This window comes from Epinephelus lanceolatus, chromosome 10, assembly GCF_041903045.1.
Source record: "Epinephelus lanceolatus isolate andai-2023 chromosome 10, ASM4190304v1, whole genome shotgun sequence".
NCBI lineage: Eukaryota > Metazoa > Chordata > Actinopteri > Perciformes > Serranidae > Epinephelus > Epinephelus lanceolatus.
The window spans coordinates 2,235,723-2,260,000 of NC_135743.1; the positions used below are offsets into that span (position 1 = coordinate 2,235,723).

General features: G+C 44.4%; 2 protein-coding genes across 2 annotated transcripts in view; one reads left to right on the plus strand and one right to left on the minus strand.

Moving 5' to 3' along the window:
- Window positions 1–2,384: 2,384 nt before the first annotated feature.
- Window positions 2,385–18,202, minus strand: dcst2 (DC-STAMP domain containing 2). The gene is made up of 16 exons (XM_033640978.2): window positions 18,102–18,202; window positions 16,548–16,807; window positions 16,295–16,465; window positions 15,724–15,825; window positions 15,258–15,452; window positions 14,965–15,030; window positions 14,680–14,893; window positions 14,408–14,565; window positions 14,077–14,241; window positions 13,825–13,992; window positions 12,275–12,375; window positions 9,637–9,779; window positions 8,016–8,140; window positions 5,120–5,213; window positions 2,746–2,931; window positions 2,385–2,609 (listed from the first exon to the last, which is right to left on the minus strand). The coding sequence occupies exons 1-16, from the start codon at window positions 18,200–18,202 to the stop codon at window positions 2,414–2,416; spliced, it is 2,445 nt and encodes an 814-aa protein (XP_033496869.2). The 3' UTR covers window positions 2,385–2,413.
- Window positions 18,203–19,704: 1,502 nt separating this feature from the next.
- The window catches only part of dcst1 (DC-STAMP domain containing 1), an 11,561-nt gene continuing 6,987 nt past the window's right edge, over window positions 19,705–24,278 (plus strand). The window contains exons 1-10 of the mRNA XM_078171272.1: window positions 19,705–19,919; window positions 20,762–20,901; window positions 21,345–21,519; window positions 21,625–21,768; window positions 21,861–21,982; window positions 22,066–22,220; window positions 22,299–22,398; window positions 22,488–22,583; window positions 23,558–23,694; window positions 24,035–24,183. Coding sequence (XP_078027398.1) covers window positions 19,757–19,919; window positions 20,762–20,901; window positions 21,345–21,519; window positions 21,625–21,768; window positions 21,861–21,982; window positions 22,066–22,220; window positions 22,299–22,398; window positions 22,488–22,583; window positions 23,558–23,694; window positions 24,035–24,183 — 1,381 coding nt within the window. The 5' untranslated portion in view covers window positions 19,705–19,756. The remainder of the gene's footprint in view (window positions 19,920–20,761; window positions 20,902–21,344; window positions 21,520–21,624; window positions 21,769–21,860; window positions 21,983–22,065; window positions 22,221–22,298; window positions 22,399–22,487; window positions 22,584–23,557; window positions 23,695–24,034; window positions 24,184–24,278) is intronic.

A 24,278-nucleotide genomic window follows, 5' to 3' on the forward strand; every position in this document is an offset into this window, starting at 1 on the left:
GTATGTGTGCTATCTGGGAGTATAAATCTGCTTAAACCTGACCTGCACCTGACCATAACCTGAAATCAAATCTGAACCCTCAAACAGGCCAAAATGTCCTCATTTTTTAAACATGTTCTCACTCTGTTGCTAAAATACTGTTTTTGGTCCTCACTATGTAACATGTACAAACACACACACACACACACACTGTAATGGGTCTGAATGTTTGTAAAACTTCATGTTGACGTGTTCCGCTCTGTTTCTGTTTGTCTTTAGTTTCTTTGTGTCTCAGCTCAAGGCTGTTATCAGCCACACCTACACACACACCTACAAACCTACACACACACACTTACACACACCTACACACACCTACACACACACACACACTGGACATCACCTGAGAGCTTGAGGATCATACAAAGAACAAAACAAAGAAAAACCTTCAGTAAGACGTCAGTTACTAAAGTACTTCTTGAGGTACTTGAGTATTTCTGGTACTTCATAGGCTGCTCCTACTCCACTGCCTTATTTTATAACTTTGCAGATTCCTTTTTTTAATACAAAACATGATCAACTAATATATGATGATGTAATGTCATAGATGAAACCACCATCAGTTTATAAAGTCATTCAAATGAGCTGCACATTCACCAGCTGCAACATTAAAGTGTATCCATAATTATAATATAATAATATCTATTACTCTGCATATGAGTACTTTTACTTTTTGGCACTTTAAGTATATTCTGATGATAATACTTTTGTACTTCAGTGAGAGTCTGAACGCAGGAGTCGTTTCTCTTGAAGATAACCGCTGATACGAAGGGCAGGAAGTCAAATACACCTTAGGCAGTTTCATCTGAATGTTATCAGTGGGTTTCAGAGCAGAACGCTGTGGGCTGAGTGCAGCAGTGAAGCATGATGGGAAGTAACACTGTGGGCTGAGTGCAGCAGTGAAGCATGATGGGAAGTAACACTGTGGGCTGAGTGCAGCAGTGAAGCATGATGGGAAGTAACACTGTGGGCTGAGTGCAGCAGTGAAGCATGATGGGAAATAACACTGTGGGCTGAGTGCAGCAGTGAAGCATGATGGGAAATAACACTGTGGGCTGAGTGCAGCAGTGAAGCATGATGGGAAATAACACTGTGGGCTGAGTGCAGCAGTGAAGCATGATGGGAAGTAACACTGTGGGCTGAGTGCAGCAGTGAAGCATGATGGGAAGTAACACTGTGGGCTGAGTGCAGCAGTGAAGCATGATGGGAAATAACACTGTGGGCTGAGTGCAGCAGTGAAGCATGATGGGAAATAACACTGTGGGCTGAGTGCAGCAGTGAAGCATGATGGGAAGTAACACTGTGGGCTGAGTGCAGCAGTGAAGCATGATGGGAAATAACACTGTGGGCTGAGTGCAGCAGTGAAGCATGATGGGAAATAACACTGTGGGCTGAGTGCAGCAGTGAAGCATGATGGGAAGTAACACTGTGGGCTGAGTGCAGCAGAAAGGTAAAATGCAAATACATGAACTGAGACTTGGGAGAAACCGACCACAGCTGACATAAAACTGAGTGTTGCCCCCTCTGGGTTGGGGGAGCGTTACTGCCCCAAGTGAAGGAGTTTGAGCATGTCAGGATGTAGTTCGTGAGTGAGGTTAGAATGTAGCGTGAGATGGATCGGTTGGCACGGCGTCTGCTGTGGTGCGCTGGACCATTGTGATGAAGAGGGAGCTGAGCCAGAAGGCAAAGCTTTTGATTTACTGGTTTATCTGCGTCCCAACCCTCACCTATGGTCATGAGCTCTGGGTAGTGACTGAAAGAATGATTTCACAGATACAAGCGTCTGAAATGAGTTTCCTCTGTAGGGTGTCTGGGCTCAGCCTTAGAGATAGGGGGAGGAGTCAGACATCTGGAGGGAGCTCGGAGTAGAGCCGCTGCTCCTTCATGTTGAGGTGGTTCAACATCTGATCAGGATCCTCCTGGGCGTCTCCTGTTAGAAGTGTTCTGGGCACGTCCCACTGGTAGGAGGCCCCGGGGCAGACCCAGAACACACTGGAGGGATTATATATCTCATCTGGTCTGGGAACACCTCAGGATCCTCCAGGAGGAGCTGGAAAGCATCGCTGGAGAGAGGGACAACTGAAGTACCTCGGATAAGCAGTTGAAAATGGATGGATGGTAAATAACTGCTGCAAATTTCATAATCATTCAGTGAATATGTTGAGTTCAGCTGCCTCCATCTTGTTTTCAGTCGGCCAAGATTCGTCCACCAGACGCCACGACTCTGTCGGTTCAAACAAACAGTGGAGAGTTGACAGTTTCTCCTCGTGAGCTCGTTCACACTTTCAGTCCTCATCAAACTAACATGAAACCAAATGAACCAGACTTCACCTTTATTAATGCTTTAATGACTTTAATTACAAAGTGAAACCTCTGATCACACCAACAAACTGTTCTCAGTCATGGGGTTAGGGACTAGGTCCTGGAGGGTCCTGGAGGGTCCTGGAGAGTCCTGGAGGTCTTGTGGACAGTCCGGTCTGTGTATGATGACTGTTTGGAGGCTGTTGGTTTTCGTAGAGCCGGCGTCGCTGTTGTCTGACGCTGGGCGGCCTTGGCATGTCATGTCTGCTTCACTGACAGCAGACAATGTGGGAAAACAGATGTTCTGCCGGTAAAACCTTGAAATCTGCCAGAGCTTGTTTATATTTATCTGTTCTACAAACCAAGTAATCATCGATCAGATAATCAATAACCTGCAGTGAGTCCTACCTGAGCTCAGAGTGAACATTGATGAGAGCTCTGCTGTCACTCTCCCCTTCATCCTTTACAGTTCTCATTTGACTCTCTGAGCCTTCAGCTGGTTTTCGGCAGGTTGCCGTGGAGACCATCCTTCTTATCAGTTTCCTGTCAGTGATGTGAGTCGAGTTCAGCTGCTCCTCATCATCACTGGAGCCTCTGAGAGAAACAAAGAGAAGGTCTGTTAATAGTTTTATTAACAGTGTGTTTATGAGACCATTCTCCTGCAGAATACGACCCTACAGATCATTTGTAGAGCAGCATATTGTGATCCATATTTACGTTGACTGTTACATAGCAACGTCTCGTGGTTGTGGTAATAATAATGGCAGCAAAGAGTGATAAAGTCCATGTTGGATGAAGGTCAGGGTGAATAGATCAGATGGGCACAGGACTTTGACACGAGACCACTGTTTGTGTCCCGTGTGAAACTAAAAATCAACGCTGACTTATTTTAACGTTACATTATGTAAGTTCATCACTTCGGTCACATAAATACATCTGTTACATAACAAATGTTCTTTTCTCAAACCAAACCATGATCTTTTTTAAATCTAAACAAACTGTAGTTGTTTCACAAAGTTAACCACATGTTCAAGGGCTCTGACACGCCAAGCTGATGTTGGCCGTTGGTCAGTGTTAGTTTTATCAGTGCGTCCTGCACAGTTGGCTTTCATCTGCTTTTTTTTTTTTTGGCAGATTCCGCAGTTGATTTGGCGTCAGAGCCGGTGGGAAATGAAGTCACTTGGATTGTCAGTTCAGCTCAGCGCACAAGAAGAGAAACAGAGGTGAGGAAAGAAAACAAACAACTCAAGTCAAGAGGGCGTTAGATTGAAATGAACATGTTATATTAGGTCAGGCTACTTTTTTAGCCACTGAGCTTTTCAACAGAAACTGTTCATAATTGTTTGTGTTATTGTTCCCTGGCGTACAGTAAATATCAGTTGTTCTTTCAGCATCTGGTTGTGTTGCAAATGTGCTAACTAGTGTCACCTGCTGGTTTGAAAAGAGCGTACGTGCTGGTTGGCCGTTGGCTGCAGTCTTTGCGTTGAGTTCAGGTTCAACATTTTGGTTGGTTTGGTGCATCGGTGTCTTTAAACAGCGACAGTCAACAATTATTGATTAATTTCACTGTGACAACTTTGAGCATCACTTTAGTTTTTATATGACACACACTTTTAGTAATGACTTTAAAAATATAGATTAATTTGGAGCGGATTATGTGAAGGTCATATATTCTAATCCTCACTTCCTGTGGGCTACAGCAACACTAAACCCCTGAGCTTGCCTGAGAAGGACTAAATGCACAAAGCTGCTATTTTTAAATATCCCATGGAGAGAGACTCTCACTGCAGCCTGTTCTATTTTGTTGTGAAAATGTGGGCGTGCAGCCTCGTTCTGTGGACGATAAACCAGGTGCAGACTTCCATCTGTGTCACCGCTGATGAGGAAATACAGCGAGTGCTGGACGGAGCAGTGAGTGACAACAACCCTGCCCACATTTAAGAGGACTGTCTGAACAGACCGAGGGTCTAGGTACCATGTCTGAAGGCTTACTGCTGGTTCCAAAGGGACTGGACTGAAAGGGTTTAGTGGAAACAGGGCTGAAGACAGTGTATAAAGATGAACGATGTGTCTCCACTTAAATCCACTGTAAAAAAAAAAAAAAAAAGAAGCCAACCACCGTGGATGATTGCAATGTTTTGGCTTTAAATTTCGGGAGTTGTCATGTCGTCCATTTTTATAAACAGTCTATAGTTTCAGTTAAGAAAAAGATATCAAGTAATTTTTATTAGACTCATCAGTTGGTTAAAGAATGTTCAGATGTTTTGTGTGTTCATTAATGAAAAGATGATTTTGTTTGGACAGCAGGTACCTGAAGACGGCGTGATGTTCCACTATCAGATTTTACTGTTTTATTCAGATATTTTACTGCAGTAAAAGAAGTAATTTTACTATTTAATTTAGACTTTTCTTGCAGTGTTGGTTCATCTGTGATCAACAGCTCAAAATCTACAACAAGCAAATTAATGAAAAGTCCTTCTACAGATAGTTTGTAGAGTATTTGTCACATTCCAACAGTTTGTTTGATGAGATTCAACAATTCAACTGTTTGACTGTATTCAGCAGATCTACAGACTAAATGTGACAAAAAGTTCAACGAAATGATTCTGAGAACATGAAGTGAATTATTTAGAAACATCTGCAGACTGAAGAGAAACTGTTGAATGTTTAAATTGAGCCTGAAAAGCTGTTGGACTGTTTCTGATCTATAAACTCTCCAAATGAATTATTTCATTGTGGCATTAAAATCCCTCGGAGGACTGTAACTCTGCAACACACTCACAGCTCGTCCTCGCTGTCTTCCTGGCAGGTCAGAGGTCGCGTGCAGACGACACACGTGTTTCCCAAACTGTGGAAACATGGCCGACAGTACACGCCTGCAAAAACAAGACAGCAGCTCGTTAAAAAAGACACTTCCACTCAGCGACATGAGAGCTGGAACAACATGTGGAGGACAGGATGTGGAATATTAACTGCAGCGAGCTCGAGTCTTTGTTTCATCAAATGAGACTCTGACAGAGCAGCTGCATCACTTCTCATCTGAAGAACGTTAAGTAGAGGAGCTCAGTTTGGACTTCAGACTAATGTAAGACTTCTGTGACGTTAAAGTGAGTCACCAGAGGAAATGAAAGATGCGGGGTGACAGAAAATGCATTCATAAAAAGCTGATTCAGCCCCATCCAAGAGGAACAGATATCTGAAGTGTATCAACAGAGTCCAACGACACAACAACATTTTCACAATAAACAGGAATCATTAAACTCATTTAACACATGAATGAGAACTATACAGTGTGTGTTGTGACGTCTGTGCAGCAGCTGCAGGTTACAGAGGCAATCAGCAAGATTCTTGAAAAAGTCTCAGTAACTTCTGTCTGATCTGGATCTTTGGCCTGTTCAGACATTTTTTAGGGGGAAACAATGTGACTTGGAACAAACTGGAGCTCGAAACACAAAATCAGCTTCATGTGAGGTTTTAGATCTTGTAAAAATTCAGATTTTATAAATAAAACCATAAAAAACAGAGTTTAACTTCCTGTCTCTTATCAGAGGTGTTACAGGGGGACGTGATCCTCCAGCTGGCCTCAGGTCGTAATAGAAGTAATCATATTACAGTACAAGTACAGGTAGTACAGGTAGGTACTTGTCACATTTCACCACCGCCCTCAGACGCTGAAGGGTTAACTGGCCTCAGGTCGGCACTCAGCTACAGTTACAGTCTGTTATCTGTCTGACTTCAGCTGAGTCAACAGCGACACTCCTTCAGCACACACACACACACACACTCTCTCTCTTTAACAATAGCTGAATTCCTCTGCTGGTTAAATAAAGGTTAAAGTCTCTCTGACTCGATTTAACTTTAGATGATTCAGTTCGCTAATATTTCCTCTCGTCCTCAGCTGACATGCAGACACGTTATATGTTTTTTATATGTGTTCAGACGTCCGTCATCTTTTCACATTTAAGTTGTTTGACAAACATCTTGGTCTGAAGCAGCTTCTACAATAACAAAGCCTCTTGGGATGAAATATAATTGTGCAGTTCAGATTTAAAGCTCAGGTAGGCATTTTTATTTTGGCGTTACTGGGCAAAAATTCCATAATAAACTTTGAGCATTTTAAAGAGAGGGCATTCCTTTTGGCCGTTGTACAAATGCAGATGTGCGCCCACGTCCCTTCAGATGGCGTAAAGGCCAAAACACACTGGCGGTGAACGCCACGCATCCAAACACCCCTATTATTTTCAATGTTTAACCCCCCATCGCCACCCCCAGAATTAAATGCATTTTCCCCACTCGCTCTCTGCTTGTACAGACCAGCTCCTGTAGCAGCTCTTCTTCTCTGCTCCTACAGCAGCTCGACTCCTCTCCTCACCATGGATGTATAAAGAGAACTCTGTTGCTATGTCTCATGTGTGATGAACGGATGAGGAGAGAATCGTTGTTGAGGTTGAGAAAAATCCCGAGCTAAACGACCCACAGTCCCGTCATTATAAAGACAATGGCCAAAACGATACTTCCTGTTGAGTCACAGCTCTGGAGATCAGCTCTTCAGGTGAGAAGTCAACTTTAATTAGCAGCTGTACACACATGATTTTAAGCTAATGCAGAGGTGGAGGAAGTTCAGATCTGTCAGTAAAAGCAGTAATAACGTTGTGTGGTCGTCTGTTGATGAGCTGCATGGCAACGTGTCCAGTGTGTGCTAGGGGCGGCACTTAACACATGTCACATGACGTGCCATGCAGCGGCTGTGTTGCTGTGTTTTCAGCTAAAGCCTGATTCAATGGACGAGAATCCTGCTGAGAAAGTTGCTGTTCAAGCATTTGGCAACGACTGCCTACACTGCAAAGCAATCCGAAAAAAGAAGATGGACGTGAGGCGTTTTAGAGACGGAGAAAAAAATGTTGCTAATAGTTTAGCCTTCTGCTAACAACAGCCAAAGTCTCACAGCTGCAGTTTCATGTTCACATGTATGTTACTAATGTTAGCTAGAACACTGAATCACAGTGAGTCCTCCGCCTCACTCTCCACCGCAACAGACCAGCTCGCTGGGAGGAGAGCGGGCAGCAGCTTCAGAAACTGACCTCGTACAGCCCTGACTCCCCGCTGGATGAGCAAACTTTCTGTTGCTGCTGTTGCACAGGTTAGACCCAGCACTGCTGCTGGTCACCTGGTGCTGGGAGGGCCGAAGGTCTCTGGGGCTGCAACCCACTTTTCGTTGTTTTTTTTGGTCTGATAAACAGTGAGAGAGCGGGGCGAGGAGGGGCTGAGGGAGTTGCGTGTAGCTCTATGATGAAATTAGATTAAATAAATCAGAGAATGGGAAACACTGGGTTACTGTATGAAGCGTGTGCATTAGCCTGTGGTCACCTGGTGGGAGGGGCTTAGGACAGAGAGGGAGAGCTGCAGGAGAAGGGAGTGTTTCAAATTCTGCCTTTTTCCAGGTTTCTGCCTCCTCCAGATTTATGAAGGTCTCCCTCCTGACATGTTCTGAAAATATGTTCTGATCATGAGGGTTTTCTTATGTTAGACGTGTCCATAAACACGTCACCAGGTGACTGTGACGATCTCTCAGCTGGTTTCTGGTCGTTCAGTAAATTCATTTAACATTTAACTCAACAATATTTTACATGTTTGACAGAAACATCTTTTTCTCTGGAGACACAATCCAGCATCTCTACCTGGACACTGTGGGACTTCACAGGCAGCCATGTTTTCCTCGTCCTGTCTCAGCACCTCACCACAGGACAAACAGCTGACAGATGACAGACCCAGCAGGTGAGACAGGTGAAAGCCTCCAGGTAACCTGAGACACACACAGATTTCATTTAACTTCAAATGTCACAGAATCAATTCAGTCGCTGCTGACAGAGTCCTCAGATTGTGTACGCGGACTCATTCAGATCCTCTACTGTGACAGCACTAATGACCCACTGTAAAAAATACTCATGAAGAAAACTTTGAACATATTGAGGTATTGACTGATTCAGTGCTTCACAAACATGCATTCTGATATACACTCACCGGCCACTTTATTAGGTACTCCTGTTCATCAGCAGCTCATTAACATTTAGTCATGTAGACATGGTGAAGACGAGCTGCTGAAGTTCAAACGGAGCATCAGAGTGATGAAGAAAAGTGATTGAAGTGACTTTGAACGTGGCATGGTTGTTGGTGCCAGACGGGCTGGTCTGAGTATTTACTGGGATTTTCAGCACAACCATCTCTAGGGTTTACAGAGGATGGTCCCAAAAAGAGCAAATATCCAGTGAGCCAAAATGCCTTGTTGATGCCAGAGGTCAGAGGAGAATGGCCAGACTGGTTCAAGATGATAGAAAGGCAACAGGAAGTCAAATAAGCACTGGTTCCAACCAAGGTGTGCAGAAGAGCATCTCTGAAGCAACGACACCTTGTCCAACCTTGAAGCAGATGGGCTACAGCAGCAGAAGACCACACCAGGTGCCACTCCTGTCAGCTAACAACAGGAAACTGAGGCTACAATTCACCAAAACTGGACAATAGAAGATTGGAAAAACCACATTCAGATGGAAGCATGGATCCATCCTGCCTTGTATCAACGCTTCAGGCTGCTGCTGGTGGTGTAATGGTGTGGGGGAGATTTTCTTAGTACCAACTGAGCATGGTTTAAACACCACAGCCTACCTGAGTATTGTTGCTGAGCATGTCCATCCCTTTATGACCACAGTGTACCCATCTTCTGATGGCTACTTCCAGCAGGATAACGCACCATGTCACAAAGCTCACATCATCTCAAACATGACAATGAGTTCACTGTACTCCAATGGCCTCCACAGTCACCAGATCTCAGTCCAATAGAGCACCTTTGGGATGTGCTGGAACGGGAGATTCTCATCATGGATGTGCAGCCGACAAATCTGCAGCAACTGCGTGATGTCATCATGTCAATATGGACCAAAATCTCTGAATCTGTGACACCAAGAATTAAAAAGGGGGTTCAACCTGGTACTAACAAGGTGTACCTAATAAAGTGGCCGGTAAGTGTAGTTTTCAGTTGTTAAACCTGGTCCCCAATCAAATGCTGTTTTCTGTCGAGGTGTGCGAGAAGAACAGTCTTCTTCATGAAATCAAAGTAACATTCTGACTTGTTGAGTTACAAACAGTCATTTTGTTGGTAAAGTTTTCCTTTAAACTGATGGAAATACAAATTAAGGCGACATGGTTTCATCATGAAAAGCCCTACGAGTTTCGTTCCACCACTGGTATGTTGGTGTTAAACTGCAGTCAGACTCTGGAAGATGAAAGCAGATAACATGTTAGTACCGCAGCAGCAGAGTTTGAAGGCAACTCTTTCTTCCTCCTCCTCCTCCTCGGTCAGCTCGGCTCCTGGCTGCAGACCTCCTCAGGGCTCTCCCCACCTCTCTCCTCTGATCCAGGATCTGCTGCCGGAGGAACCGGATCCTCTCCTGACGAACGCACAAACACAACACACCTCGTCAGTTTTATGTTTCACTTCCTTTCTTCACACATTCAGGTTTTTATCTTCTCGTCTTACAGACTCTGCTGGTGCTGCCGAGGAGCCTCTGAGCAGCACAGAGCGTGTTAACATGGCGCCAGCTGTGAATGTGATGCAGAGATACAGTGACGTGTTGGAACAACAGACCGACGGCTGACTGATGGACTGACGCTGACACCTGAACAAAGCTGCTTTGTCCGTCAGTGGTTTACAGTTCAGATCAGCCTGAAGCACTTTGAACTGAACTGAAGGTCTTTGTGTCAAACTGTGATGATGCTCCATGTGTCTGTGGTTTAACAGACTATATCGTAAATAAATCAAATAAAAGTAGTGAAGTAAAAAGTAAACATTTCCCTCCTGGATGTGGAGTCAAATATAAAGCCGCAAAAAATGGAAATATCAAATTATTCCATGATAAAATTTACTGAAGTTCATCACCTGAGTAAATCTACTTAGTTACCTTCCACCACTGCTCCTGTTTGTAGTATTTTAGACTCAAAGGTCAAAGGTCAGCAACACAAATTAAATAAAATTACTCTTTTGGTCAATGGAGTCCATTTTTTTCCATTTTCATCCATCTTAACTGGGTCAGGTCTCGGGGGCAGCAGGCTGTGCAAAGTACTTCAGACGTCCCTCTCCCCAGCAACACTTTCCAGCTCCTCCTGGAGGATCCTGAGGTGTTCCCAGACCAGATGAGATATATAATCCCTCCAGTGTGTTCTGGGTCTGCCCCGGGGCCTCCTACCAGTGGGACGTGCCTGAAATACCTCTAACAGGAGGCGCCCAGGAGGATCCTGATCAGATGTTGAACCACCTCAACATGAAGGAGCAGCGGCTCTACTCCGAGCTCCCTCCAGATGTCTGACTCCTCCCCCTATCTCTAAGGCTGAGCCCAGACACCCTACAGAGGAAACTCATTTCAGACGCTTGTATCTGTGACCTCATTCTTTCAGTCACTACCCAGAGCTCATGACCATAGGTGAGGGTTGGGACGCAGATGGACCAGTAAATCGAAAGCTTTGCCTTCTGGCTCAGCTCCCTCTTCACCACAATGGCTCAGAGCAGCACCCACATCACTGCAGACGCCGCACCAAACCACCGATCCATCTCACGCTCCATTCTACCCTCACTCATGAACAAGATCCTGAGATACTTGAACTCCTTCACCTGAGGCAGTAACTCTCCCCCAACCCAGACACAGCTCTCACTTTGGTCATACAGGGACCGGACAGCTCGTATTAACGACCCTGGTACCCTGTAATCCAGCAGTACCCTCCAACAAGACTCCCCTGAGGGACACAGCTGTAAGATTTCTCCAAGTCCACAAAACACAGGTAGACTGGATGGACAAACTCCCACAATCCGTCCAGCAGCTGCTCCACTGTTTCATGACCAGGACGAAGGCTGCAGTGCTCCTCCTGAGTCCGAGGTTCGACAATCGGTCAGAGCCTCCTTTCCAGCACCCTGGAGTAAACTTTCCCAAAGGTTACCTCAGTGGAGTCTGGTGGCTCGAATATATCAGCGTCAATTTCCTGTCTCAGGGGTTATCTACCCAGAGGTTACTGTAAATGAACATTCAGTCTATAGGTCATAAACCCCGCCCCCTCCATGTTAGCAGATGGGCTGAATTAAAAGATCAAAGTACATGTATGTCAAATAATTTTTTCATAAAGATGGTTTCTATCCTAACACTATGAGAAGGGGGTTGGCATCATGATTGACAGCTGTGTGTGCCAATCACTGCGCTCCCAATCAGTGGCGCTGCTCATGATTGCTCAGACAGTGTATAGGCGTGAACTCGCTACCATGGAGATCATTACTGCGCAGACCGTGGCTCCAAATAACATCACTAGTGCAAGATGGCATCGTATTCATGATATTTAGGCCTCATCTTTGGACATGTCACAGGAAGTGGAGACGCGTCGTCCATCTTTATCTACAGTCTGTTTGAGACTGAGAGCTGAGGAAGGACTGAGTGAAGGATTCACAGAGAGCTGCAGAGACTCAGAGTCCTGCAGAGTCGTGGACTCAACAGTGTGCTGCATGTTTGTGAGTCTGTTTCGGGGTCTTTGAGCCTCGGCAGGTCTCAGGTGGACGCGTTCAGACCTGCCTCCTGCTTCATTCTGCAGATTCTTCACATGCCTCTCTGCTCTGTGACCTTTCACCCACAGCTACTGGGTCTGATAACATCCGTCTGTCTGCCTGTCTGTCTGTCTGAAAAACATAACTGTACTGTGAGAGCAGGAGGGGGCGGGGCTAACAGGGGGCTGCTTCTTCTTCTCCTGCTACCTGTCACCTGATCTTCAGTGTGATGAGGTCAGAGTTGAAGGATCAGATTACAACGCCTTTGTGTCTCCAGCGTTCCTCAAAAATCCCTCCAGGAAAGTGTGTGTGTGTGTGTATGTGTGTGTGTGTGTGTGTGTGTGTGTGTGTGTGTGTGTGTACCAGCTCTCTCTCTGGATGATATGAGGCACAGACAAGTCGTCTGCAGCGCTGCACAAATCCTGCGGTCACAGAGACGAGCAGAGCCAGACCCAACAGGAGCCCTGCAGCACAAACCAGAGAAATTAGGAAATACATGAATTTAAAAAATAAATAAATTCGATCATACTGATAGAAGAACTGATAACATCGGAGCTTATCAATACTACGGTCTTTGATCATTTAGCCCCGGGGATCATTTAATGCAGGTTTCAGTGACTTTTTAGGGCATTTATAGAAAATGACACCACTTTTGATTTAACGTGAGTTCTTCTTTGAACACCGGTGTGTTTCCAGGTGGTAATCGGGCCCCTCCACCTCATGGACCCCAGTGCAACTGCACTGCCTGCACTGTCTGTCTGTACACCCCTAGCTGGGTTCATTATCCACCTCATCTCTCTGTGCACTTTAATGTTTTATTCTTCTGCTTCATCTCTTTTATTCCATTTTAACATATCGCCATCTTCTACTTTATTTTAGTCTCTAGTAGTTGTTTCATATATCACTTCGTCTTCGTGTCTCTTCATGTCTTTGAGTCGTCTTATTGTCAATGTTTGAAATACAGATAAACTTTTCTTGTCTTTATTGACTTTGATAGTGTGAGTTTAGTTAGTTTAGTTTTTATTTAGGCTGCTGTCAGACCTAGAGTGGTCTCCTCTGGTCTGAATCAGGGACTCATGTTGTTCCAAAGTTGTATAATTGCCTAGAGTTGGTTCGTGTTCTCAGGGCAGCATTTACAAGAGGACCAGATCAAATGCCTTGTGTGAGAAAGCTGCTCTTGATTGGTCAGAATTTCCATGTGGGAAAAATCCAGGAAGTAAAGCAAACGTTGAAGAAGAGTACACTTGCAAGATAAATGTGACACTTTCTAATGTCACAATGGAGGGACAACTACGCAGGTTGATTTTAGCGCTGCTCATCGTGGACTATATTGCTGTCATTGTTCATTTTAGTCAAACCATACAGTTTGAAAACGAGGCGCGGCTCCAACTAGAAAACAATGTTTTGATGCATTGGATGTGCTGAATGTGCATATTAAGGCAGTACAGGAGGAGGTGCACATTAATAATCCTCCAGGACTGTAACATGCTCATGTTTAACCCAAACAATGTGTCATGTGACTGCAGTTGCTTCACATCCAGGTCGGAACACCTTCTCACCACAAACCAACCGCACCAGAGTTCCTTTGGAACCGGACTGAGACCACCTCTTCAAGAAGGTCTCGGTCCGGTTGTTTTGGTGTGTTCACACCTGCACAAACGAACCGCACTGAGGGGGCAAATTAACTAGATTGAACTGAACCAAACAGGGCAGGTGTGAAACACCCTCAGTTTATCAAATGTTTGTGTCACTGTCACCTTTTTGTAAATAAAGATATTAATTAAAAACAAAAAAAGGAGCTGAAGTTCCTGCTGTAACAACAGTGACCCCTGACATCATCTACACCTTTTAAACCTGGAGGTGGAGCCACTCACGATGTCACAGCTATGATGTCACATCCTGTGTTATCTCACCCAGGATGAAACATGTGACATAGTCCGGCTCTGACGGCTCCAGCAGACACTTCCTGCTGATCACCGTCACATTTCCTCGCTGCAGGACGTCAAACGAAGTCACCAGGTCTCTGAAGATGTCTGAGGCGTAACCGGATCCGTTCACCTGCACCGCCACTGTGACCGGGGCTGATGGGACACATGTTATTATGGTTACCACAGCTGCTGTGGCTGACATTCACAGCCATATTTATATCAGGGTTGTCGTCTCACCTCTGGCCACCACGTCTCCCTTCACCTGGTGCTGAACCTGATCCAGCATCCAGAACACCAGGAAGTCCAGCGCCACCAGCAGCCCGCCCATCACCAGGTGTCTGAAGACTGAGGCCACGCCCACCAGCACCACCCGCCGCTCCCGGGCCGTCAGGTGAAACGACACTGCCGGAAAGACGCTTGAGTTCAGCTTTAGGTTTTAGAACTGAACACACACTGAACCACATGTGATGACATCATTTATTATCAGCCAATTAGGACAGTTGGAAACACACGCACACACACACACACACACACACACACACACACACACACACACAGGCATACTGACGTGGTGTGATGTAGGTCCCGGCCTCTCTGCGTGTGATTGGCAGGACTGAGGCCCCGCCCCTTGAGGTCACCTGTCGGTCGATCTCCTCGAACTGAGCAGTGATGTAAAAGTTATCAAAGTCGAGCTCACGGAGATACCTGCGTCTGTACCACACTGCCCTGCACACACACACACACACACACAAATACAAAGTCCACTGATGTAGAGTTGTTTTTTTTCACTGAGGTAAACTGAAGTGTTTGGATGAATTAAACTAAAGTGTGAGTCCTGACCTCATGAAGGAGCATGCGAGCAGGACGAGGCCGCCGTAGACCAGCGGTTCGCTCAGCTTCTGAAACACCTGCAGCTCAGATGAAAATTCGTCCATGATGTCTTGAGACACCTGCTGCAGAGAGCGGCTGATGTTGGCGTCCACGTCAAAGGTCACCGAGGCCGAGATGTTGAAGTCAAACTCCCGCTTCATTCGCTCAAACACTGCAACGGCGGCTGAAGGAGGACAGCGGCAGGATTAATGTTGTCAATGAAACTTTAAAAACAGTCTAAAATAACGAACTTACGAGCTGCCAGACGTTTCCTCAGATGGCTGGCGATGTACGAGGGGATGGTGCAGAAAAGCTCGCCGGCTGAAACAGACACAAAGTTTTTAGTTTTAAAGACGTTTATCAGAACTGAAACTAACGAGCAGCGTAATGACTGAATGATGAGTCAGTTATATTTGTGATTTGTGATCTATAAATGTTCATCATGAGGATCCACCCATGGACCACATGTCTGAGACATGCCGAGTCAAAGGCTGTCTACTCTGGTAACATCACTATGACATCATCAGACAAGATGACATAATACGCACCGCGAGCGAGGCCACAGAGCGGCAGGAAGCTGTCCACGATATCACACAGGAAGTTGAACTCTCCCAGCAGGTCGGAGCAGTCGGCTCGAGCCTCGGCGAACACCGCCCGGCACTTCTTGTACGGGGAACCCAGTGTGGCGTTGCACACATCGCCAATGTGCACCAGGAAGTGGAGAACGTTCCTTAGAGTGCGAGCTGTGAGGTCAGAGGTCAGAGGTCAGAAGTCATGGCTGTGTCACATGACCGCTATTCACAAAATATTAACTGTTATTGATTTGGTGTAATTAAAAATACTGTTTCCTTTAATGAGATGGACTCAGAAGATCTTCAAGGTCTTCTGGAACCTCCATAAGGGCTTCTTCATGACCTCTAAGGACCTCATCAAGGACGAATAAAGCCTCCCTTATTTGTATTTCTACAATAAACTCAGCAGCTGTTTGTTACATGAAACTGAACAAACACTCACCAACATGGCGGACGCTGTCGGTCAAAGTGTCAAAGAAGTCCTGAACTCTTCCTGCGACAGCGTGAGCATTACTGCTAATCTCTCTGATTCTGTCCAACACGGCTGCAAACACACACACACACACACACATTTCAAACAACTGAAAGACTGAAAAAGCTGAAACATCTGAATCTTTGCTCGTTTACTCTTCGTCAGTCCTTCATCATTTTAGAAAGATCCTGAAACATTGAATCTGTATGTTTAATTCAGGTTTTAGGATTTAAATTTCATATCATCAACTTATCTTTTATTCTGATTATTTGAACACAAATTTAAATTCACCACATGCTGCTACAAATAGATGACGAATCCCTGCTAAGAAAAATCTAGACTGAAATGTAAGAGGTGGTTGCAGAGGATGTCAGCAGTATTAACAGAGGTATTAGGAGTAATATCAACAGCACTGACGTTAGCATTAACACCAGTGTCAGCAGTAGTATTAAGAAAAGTATTCAGAGTAGTATTAACAACAGTATTAACGTTCTAGTATTTACATTATTTTGTTGTGATGGTGGAGGTGGGCGGGTCTTACAGAAAAGGGGTGTGGCCGCTCTCTGCATCAGTTCCTGTGTTTGATTGGCTGCCAGCTCGGCGCCACACAGCAGACTGGCGGCGGCTCGCTCAGTGTTTTCTAACGTGTTGGTGAGAGGACCGTTCAGCAGCACCGACACAAACAGGAAGAAGAGGAACTTCCTGCCATGACCTGAAACACAGGAGAAGAGTTACTGTGATAGGCTGAGCAGGGCCACGCCTCCAACTGAAGCCCCTGCAGGCGACAAACTGACCTGAGCACAGTGACGGCAGCAGCACGGAGACGTCGGCGCGGACGCTGGCTGACAGTCCCATACCGAAGGCAGCCATGGCGGCCACGGTCAGCGTGGTGTAGACGCACAACCACAGAGGCTGTTTCTGCAGGAAGAGAGCCGTGACTCCGTACAGAGATGCCAACAACAGCCCTGAAGCAAACGCCAACAAGCTCCGCCCCCCATCCAACAGGTGACCTTTGACCTTTCTCCACCTGCTGAGGTCAGAGCGCCTCGCTGACCTGAGGAAGAAACATGACATCATCATAGAGGTTAGAAACAAGGTGGTCTTAAGTCTCAGTACAAATACTGAGGTACAGTGCAGTGCAGAGTGGCGGAAATTAGCTAGCCAGTATAAACAGGGACCCAGGTGGGAAATAGTAAATGGACTGAACTTTTATAGCGCCATTTGAGTCTTCCGACCACTCAAAGCGCTTTTGCCTGACAACTCACATTCACCCATTCACACACACACAGTCACACACTGGTGGCTGAGGCTACAGTACATGGTGTCACCTGCTACTTCCCAACCATTCACACTCTCACACACTAATGGAGCAGCCATTGGGAACAATTTGGGGTTCAGTACACGGCGTTTCTGCCGGAGCGCTCTGAATGTTGAAAAAACTTAATCTCAGAGGAGAGAAGCCCCACATCATCTTTTTCCCCATTGTCCAATGGGATAATTGGAGAGGCGGGGCTTCTGTGGTGGTCATGACAACAAGTTTACAGTTGGTAAACAATGGAGGAGAAACTGGTGGTAGTGGTTGTTGGATACCCAGAGCTATACGACTTTACAAAGCACAGTTAGCACCATCTGAATAGAAAACAGCAGATAAGTGCAGTACTGTAAACGTCCATGATGGAGGAGAAGCTCCTGGACCAACTGGTGGTACTCCCCATGATCCAGCCTCTTTTTTAGGGTCTCATGTACCCACACAGATCTCTGTTTATCTGCTGACAGCCTCTCACCCTCAACCAGAGCTACAGACAGCACCCTCTGCCTCAACATGGCAGCAGCTACACACTGATTACTGCAGGAAGGTTAGAATAAGGAGGTGATGGAGTGGTTGCCTGGCAACAATAAAAAGACTCAGAAAGTGTTTTGGTTTTTTTTTTACTAGTGGCATTCAATTAATATGAAACTATTTTTGATGGGTTAAGTCACTTTTCATGCAATCTGGAAATCCATCGGTAAAAAAAAAAAAACTTCCTTTCTTCTACAGTGTAGATTGCAGAATCTGTCTTGAGAGATTACTTTTCATGTAAAAACATTTCATGGTTCAGCTTCAGACACTCTCCCTTTGAATGATATCAATAACCGTAGTGTATAATGTTGAGGTTTAGACTGGACAGAACAATCACTGAGTCACTCTGGGTCGCTGTGACGAACAAATTTTAAATATTTTTACAAAAATAATCAGCAGATTAATCCGTGATGAAAATAATTAGCTAGTTCTTGTCTTGTTATTAGGAATCTAGCTTCTTGTTAGCCTTTAGCTTCTTGTTAGTCAACAGCTGTGGTATTTCTCTCACCTGTGGAGGACTCCTCTGACAGCCTGCCTGACTCCGCCCCTCTCCACCTGGACTGTGATGTCACATTTCATCAGGTGTCTCTTCCTCTTTTCACTCTTCATCCTTTATTTCTGTCTCACTGCCGACTCCTGTGTCTTCATGTCTCCTGGAGACCGAACAAACCTGATGTCACTCTGAGAGGATTCTGACCAACTGTCAATCTGACCAACTGTCAAACTGACCAACAATCAGACCAATTGATCAGCAGCAGACGTGTCTCCTAAAGTCTCCTAAAGTTTGTTTGAAGGACACGGTGGACGAATGACGTCTCACAGTGAGCTGCACAGACCTTCAGCTCCTCACAGCAGTGAGTTCAACATTTATCAGCTTCAAACTGTTTCCTCTGATGATGTTTAGAAAGCTAACTGTTAGCTAGCAAACAGTTAGCAGTTAGCTAATGCTAGCTAATGCTTGTGTCTGTCCTGCAGCTGTGGAGAGGATCAGTTTGTCCGTCCTGCCTCCTGCTGTCCATCAGTTCCTCTTCAGCCAATCAGAAGAGTTTCAGGTGTCTCACCTGGTCTTCAGGGCGCTGTTTGGAGCAGTGAGCGGTGCAGGTAACTGAGTTCACTGACTCATAGTGACATGATGAATATGAAGGCTGAGGAGAGATTATAACCTGGAGACAGTTGTTGATATTTGGAGTCTTTAATTGCCTGTTTTTAAGTCTTCTTAACATGTCTTTTTTTATTTAGTTTACTCTTTAATTTTTAATGTTTTATTTATATATATTGTTTTGAATCATATCCGTTGATTATAATCAATACATTCAGTTTTTAATTTAATTTTAGTAGGCCTATTCTAAATTTCAATTATTTTTTATACAATTTATTATTTTTATCTAGTTTTTTCATCCTTAAATGTTTAATTTATTTTTAACTATGATACAAGATTTTTGTATCTAATATTTATTATTCTGAAAAAGATCATTTGAAATTTATTTTGTTCTTTTATTATAATATAATTGAATTTTAAGTATTCTAAAATTCTTTTTTATTCAAGTCTTTTATTTATTTTTTTTTCATTCTTAGATTTTTCATTTATTCTAGATATAATATAAGTTTTAGTAACTAATATTTATCATTCAGAAAAACTGTATTTTCAAATTTAATAAATTTTTTATTATAATATTATTCTTAAATGTTTAACTTATGTTAAATTATAATAACACATTTTGTTATCTTATAATAACTGTTTTAAAAATCTTTATTATTATTTTTATAATTTCTTTATTTTTTTTTACAGCAACTGATATCATCATTTATCATTTTTTATAAATGTTTTAAACAATGTGTTTATTAAATCACATTATTACATTTAATCCATAAAAATTATGAATTTCTTGTTTCAATGTGACATTTTTCCAATTTATTTGTCGACCGATTGATTAATTAAATATATATATTAAATATCAAAAAATCTCCTCAGCTGTTTTTTCAGTCCAGTGAACACAGATTAGTGACCTGTCATCGTGTCCATCTGTCCGTCAGGTCTGTTCCTCGGAGTCTCTCACAGCCTCCCACTGACCTTTGACCTGAAGCTGGCAGCAGCAGCGTTCTTCATCTGTGAGGAGACGAAACTCTCTCATCAGTTTTTAGCTGAAATATTGAAACATCTGTATGAAACAAACACGTCTGCTCACATCTGTTCCAGCTGTGTGTGCGGTGGGCGGAGCTTTGTCTTCCTCCGCCAGGTGTTCTTTCCTCCTGATGTTTCCCAGCATGCTCGGCTCCCGCGGTCGAGCCTACCTGATGCTGTTCATCCTGACGGTGCTCTACAGAGGTGAACACACACACACACACACACACACACACACACGCCAATATACAGTTCAGTTAATGATTATTAAATCATAACTCAGTTCATTATTGTAAAGTGTTGTTTCATCGTTCTTATTCTGAAATGTTGTTGTTTTATGGGACTTTATTTCATGACATAATTTTTTATTTCAAAATGCACTTTTTGAAAGTCAGTTTTTTTGTTTTTTTTTTGTGTTTTTGCATAGTGACATTTTTTCCCCATACTTTATTTTCATTTATTTGTTTTATAGTGTCATTTTATTTCACAGTGTCACTTAATTTCAGTCACATTCTATCTTTTAATCTCACTTTTTATTTTATGTCACATTTATTTGATAGTGTCATTTAATATTTTTAATGTCAGGCCATAGAAATGTGTAATTTGCATTAAAACAGCTTTTTAAATTTGCATAAACTACAAAGAAACTTCACAAAACACTGCAACACTTTGCTCCTCTCAACTGTGAACAGTTTATAATAATCAAACTAAAATTAATTTTCTTGCACAAACAAGTTAAAATGGTTCAGAAAGGTGAGAACAGACACGTTGTTACTACAAACTGCAGTTTCTCTGAGTGTCTCATGAAGCAAAGGCAGTGAGGTTATCTGCAGTTTATTCATCCTGCATCAACCTTTAATGTCATGTGGTGTCAGAGGCACCATATTATATACTATATTGTTATATGTACTTCATGTAGTATTGATGATACACAGATGTGTGTTATGTCTCCATACATGGTATCTTCCTGCACTGCACTGACCTGTGCTGACATCTTTTAGTTTTGTGTTAATGATATGATGATGTGTCTGTTTTCTATATTCCAGGTCCAGTGTGTAACATCCAGCGTAACGTGGAGACGGCTGCTCTGTCTCTGAGCTGTAATCTGGATCTGCAGGTTCATCACAGCAAGTTACTGTGGAGGGACGCCATCAGGCCGTTTGTCCTCATCACACAGGAGCTCAAGGTGAGACACGGAGACACGGAGAGCTAACAGCTATGCTAGCATGTTAGCATGCTAACAGTAGCTAATTATCCATAAACACAAAGAACATTTTATCCTTATATTTGCAGTATGTCCTGACTTAGATTTACTCTCGTTTTCTTCTCGTACATATTTAATGAGGATTGCTGTAACTATCGTACATGTGACAATTAATAACCTGAAAGATGAAACATCAGAGGATGACCAAAGTTATTACAGTTTATCCTGAGAGAATCATGATGAACATTTCATCACAGTCCACCCTGTAGTTGTTGAAATGTTTGAGTCTGGACCAAAACGACGCACAGGCTGACATCCACAGAGCGACGCTGCTAAAAAAGAATTACACAAATAAAAACAGAACAAAAGAGTGAACACCAGAAGAAGGTCGGAGGTCGTTGATCCGTCTCTTGGTTCTCGTTCAGGATGACGAAGCAGAGTTTCAGTCAGAGGCTCGAAGCGTCAGCGAGAAGTTTCAGAACATCAGAGACGAGGTCGTCCTTCAGTACGGATACGACCGGTTCAAACCCAAACACACCGTCGCCCTCGGCAACAGCACCCAGGAGCAGTTCACCTCCAAGACCATGATGCAGTGCGACAGTGAGAGGACAACGCCAAGATGAGATTTATTACACCTTAGACACATTTCACATCATTTAATGTGTGTGTGTGTGTGTGTGTGTGTGTGTGTGTGTTGTCATCCAGGTGTGGTGGATACAGGTGTGCAACGATGTGTTAAGTGGTTCAACAACAGGTGGGCGGAGTGTTTGGCGGCGATCCCCGTCCCCATCATCAACCACGTCCTCTGCATCTCCATGAAGTTCCACTTCCTGTGTGATGTCATGAGAGGTAAAAGGTCACACAGACGGGGGTCATATGTCATCAGTAACATGCTAATATCTGTTCTTCTTCTTCTTCTTCTTCCTCTTCCTCTGTGTCAGCGATGACTCCGTGGTGCAGGGAGCAGATCCCGTTGGAGGGAAACTTCGGTCGTCTGTTTGATGGGCTGAACCTCTCAGTGGACCTTCTGTCCAGACAGTTCAGCACCGACGTCGTCCTGCAGGTCACCAGCTCCTCCAACACCACTCAGGACTGACTCTATTAGTTCAGTGAATCCTGACCTGTGTGACCTCTGACCTCCTGCAGGAGGCGCAACAGCAGGAGGTGCTGGGTGGAGCCGTGCTGGATGAGTTCACTCAGGCTGTCGGAGGATCCTTCCAGAGGCTGAGGACGACCATGGAGCAGCTGCTCAACGTCCTGCAGCTGCTGCTCTCCTTCACCTTCATCACCATCTTCACCCAGTAAGATCTCAGACATGACATCAGCGTTCTGTTTCTGCTGAGTCACACACCAGCATCACCTCCTCCTCCTCCTCTCAGGGCCTTTGGTTACCTCATACAGTACAGGAGGGATGTTCGATTCGACAACGCTTACATCACCACGTACTTCAGACAGATCGACGCCCGCAGGAGGAAAGCGGTAATGACATCATCATCATCATCACTGTGATTTACCTGCAGTACCTTAGAATGATCTTGACTTGTTGTCTCGTCTCGTGGTGCGTTCAGGGGAAGCGCCACCTGCTGCCTCTGAGTCAATCAGAGAAGAAGAAGTTAATCGACCCCTGGAGTCCAAAGATCCACTCTGAGGAGCTCCAACAAGTGGTGGGTTCAAATATAATATTTATGTTAATGACACTGATGTCCTTTATACGGTCTCACCTGTTAAAACACAGCCTGTAATGCACTGATAAAATATAATATCCCGAGCTAAACGACCCACAGTCCCGTCATTATAAAGACAATGACCCTAAACATACTTCCTGGTGTGTCACAGCTCTAGAGATCGGCTCTTCAGGTGTAATGTCAAGTTTAATTAGCAGCTGTCTACACATGGTCTGCAGCTAATGCAGAGGCAGAGAAACTTCAGATCTTTCAGTAAAAGTAGTAATAACTTAAACGGCACAGTTGCAGAAAGGGGGAACAGAGTAGTCTCACCTTTAAGCTGGCTGCGGAGGTAGTAACAGTGCCGAATGGACATCTGTGTAAAAGGGACAGCTGGCAGGATGGGGCAGGTGTGATGTTTGACGACGTGTTATGTATGCGACCCACCAAAGGAGATTTTAAAAGCACTTAGTAGCAGTTAGCAGCTAACTCTAAGAAGGAGAGTGGACAAAAATGTCTGCAAATAGTGGAAACAATGAGGTCCAGGAGCTCCTTACCCTCTGAGGAGAGGACAAGATCAGCCGCTACATAACAGGACGATGAACGAGTGATGATGTTGTGTCATTGTTATTGTTGCAGACGTGTAGGTTAAGTGTCACACTAGAGGTTGATGCTGTTGTGTTAATGTCACACCCGTCATGCCTCTTGCTTCCACGATGCCATGACAGTGTCAAAAATCACACACTGGAGCAACACGATGCTGCCGTCCTTTAGTTCTGTGTAAAAAGGTTAATGAGTCAGCTCCAGCCTCTTGTCCATATATGGTCACTTCTGGCTCCAGAAAAATCAAAATGGCGACGGCCAAACTGCCGAGCTCAAGGCTTCAGAACAAGAGTCCATAAACTAATGGGTGATGTCACAGTGACATTGTGTGTGTGTGTGTTTGTGTATGTGTGTGTGTGTGTGTGAGACAGACGTCAGGTGTGTTTCAGGTGCTGTCTGTCACTCTGCTGTCTGTCGTCCTGCTGACCATTGACTTGTCTCTGTTCCACGTGTTGGACGTCATCAGCAGACACACCTTCACCCAGTTCAACCTGACCAGTAAGAGCACGCACACACACACACACACACACACACACACACACACAGTACCGATAAGACCAAGCTTATTTTTTAACACTGACAGTAGGTCAGAGAAGATCCCTTCAGTGGTCACTCTGGGGGCAAAGGTCACTGAGAAGGTTAACAACTACTAGTACTACTACTGTTACTATGAACACCTGTACTGTGAACACCTGTACTGTGAACACCTGGGCATTCTGCTGGATGATTCCTGTACTTTAAGCCACATAAACAGAGTTTGGCTAAAAAAAATGAAGCTTAGATTAAAGGACTTCAGCATTTTCCAACCTGGACCCTATCTCTTGTGTAAATTGATCAAAAATTGTCAGAGGGTTTCTGGGTAATGGAGTCCTCTCTGCAGGTCTTCACGAGGTGGACATCAAAGTGGGCGGAGACTCCATGATGGCCCGCCTCCTGAGGAAGACGGTGTTAGCCTTCAACAGCTCGTCCAGCTTCGACATCCACACCGACAACCAGGGTGAGTCACACGTCCCACTGTGTTCTGTGTCATTTCCTGCTGTATCCTGCTTGGTTGGTTTGTAGTAGTGGTGTAGTCATAGCAACGGCCACTGT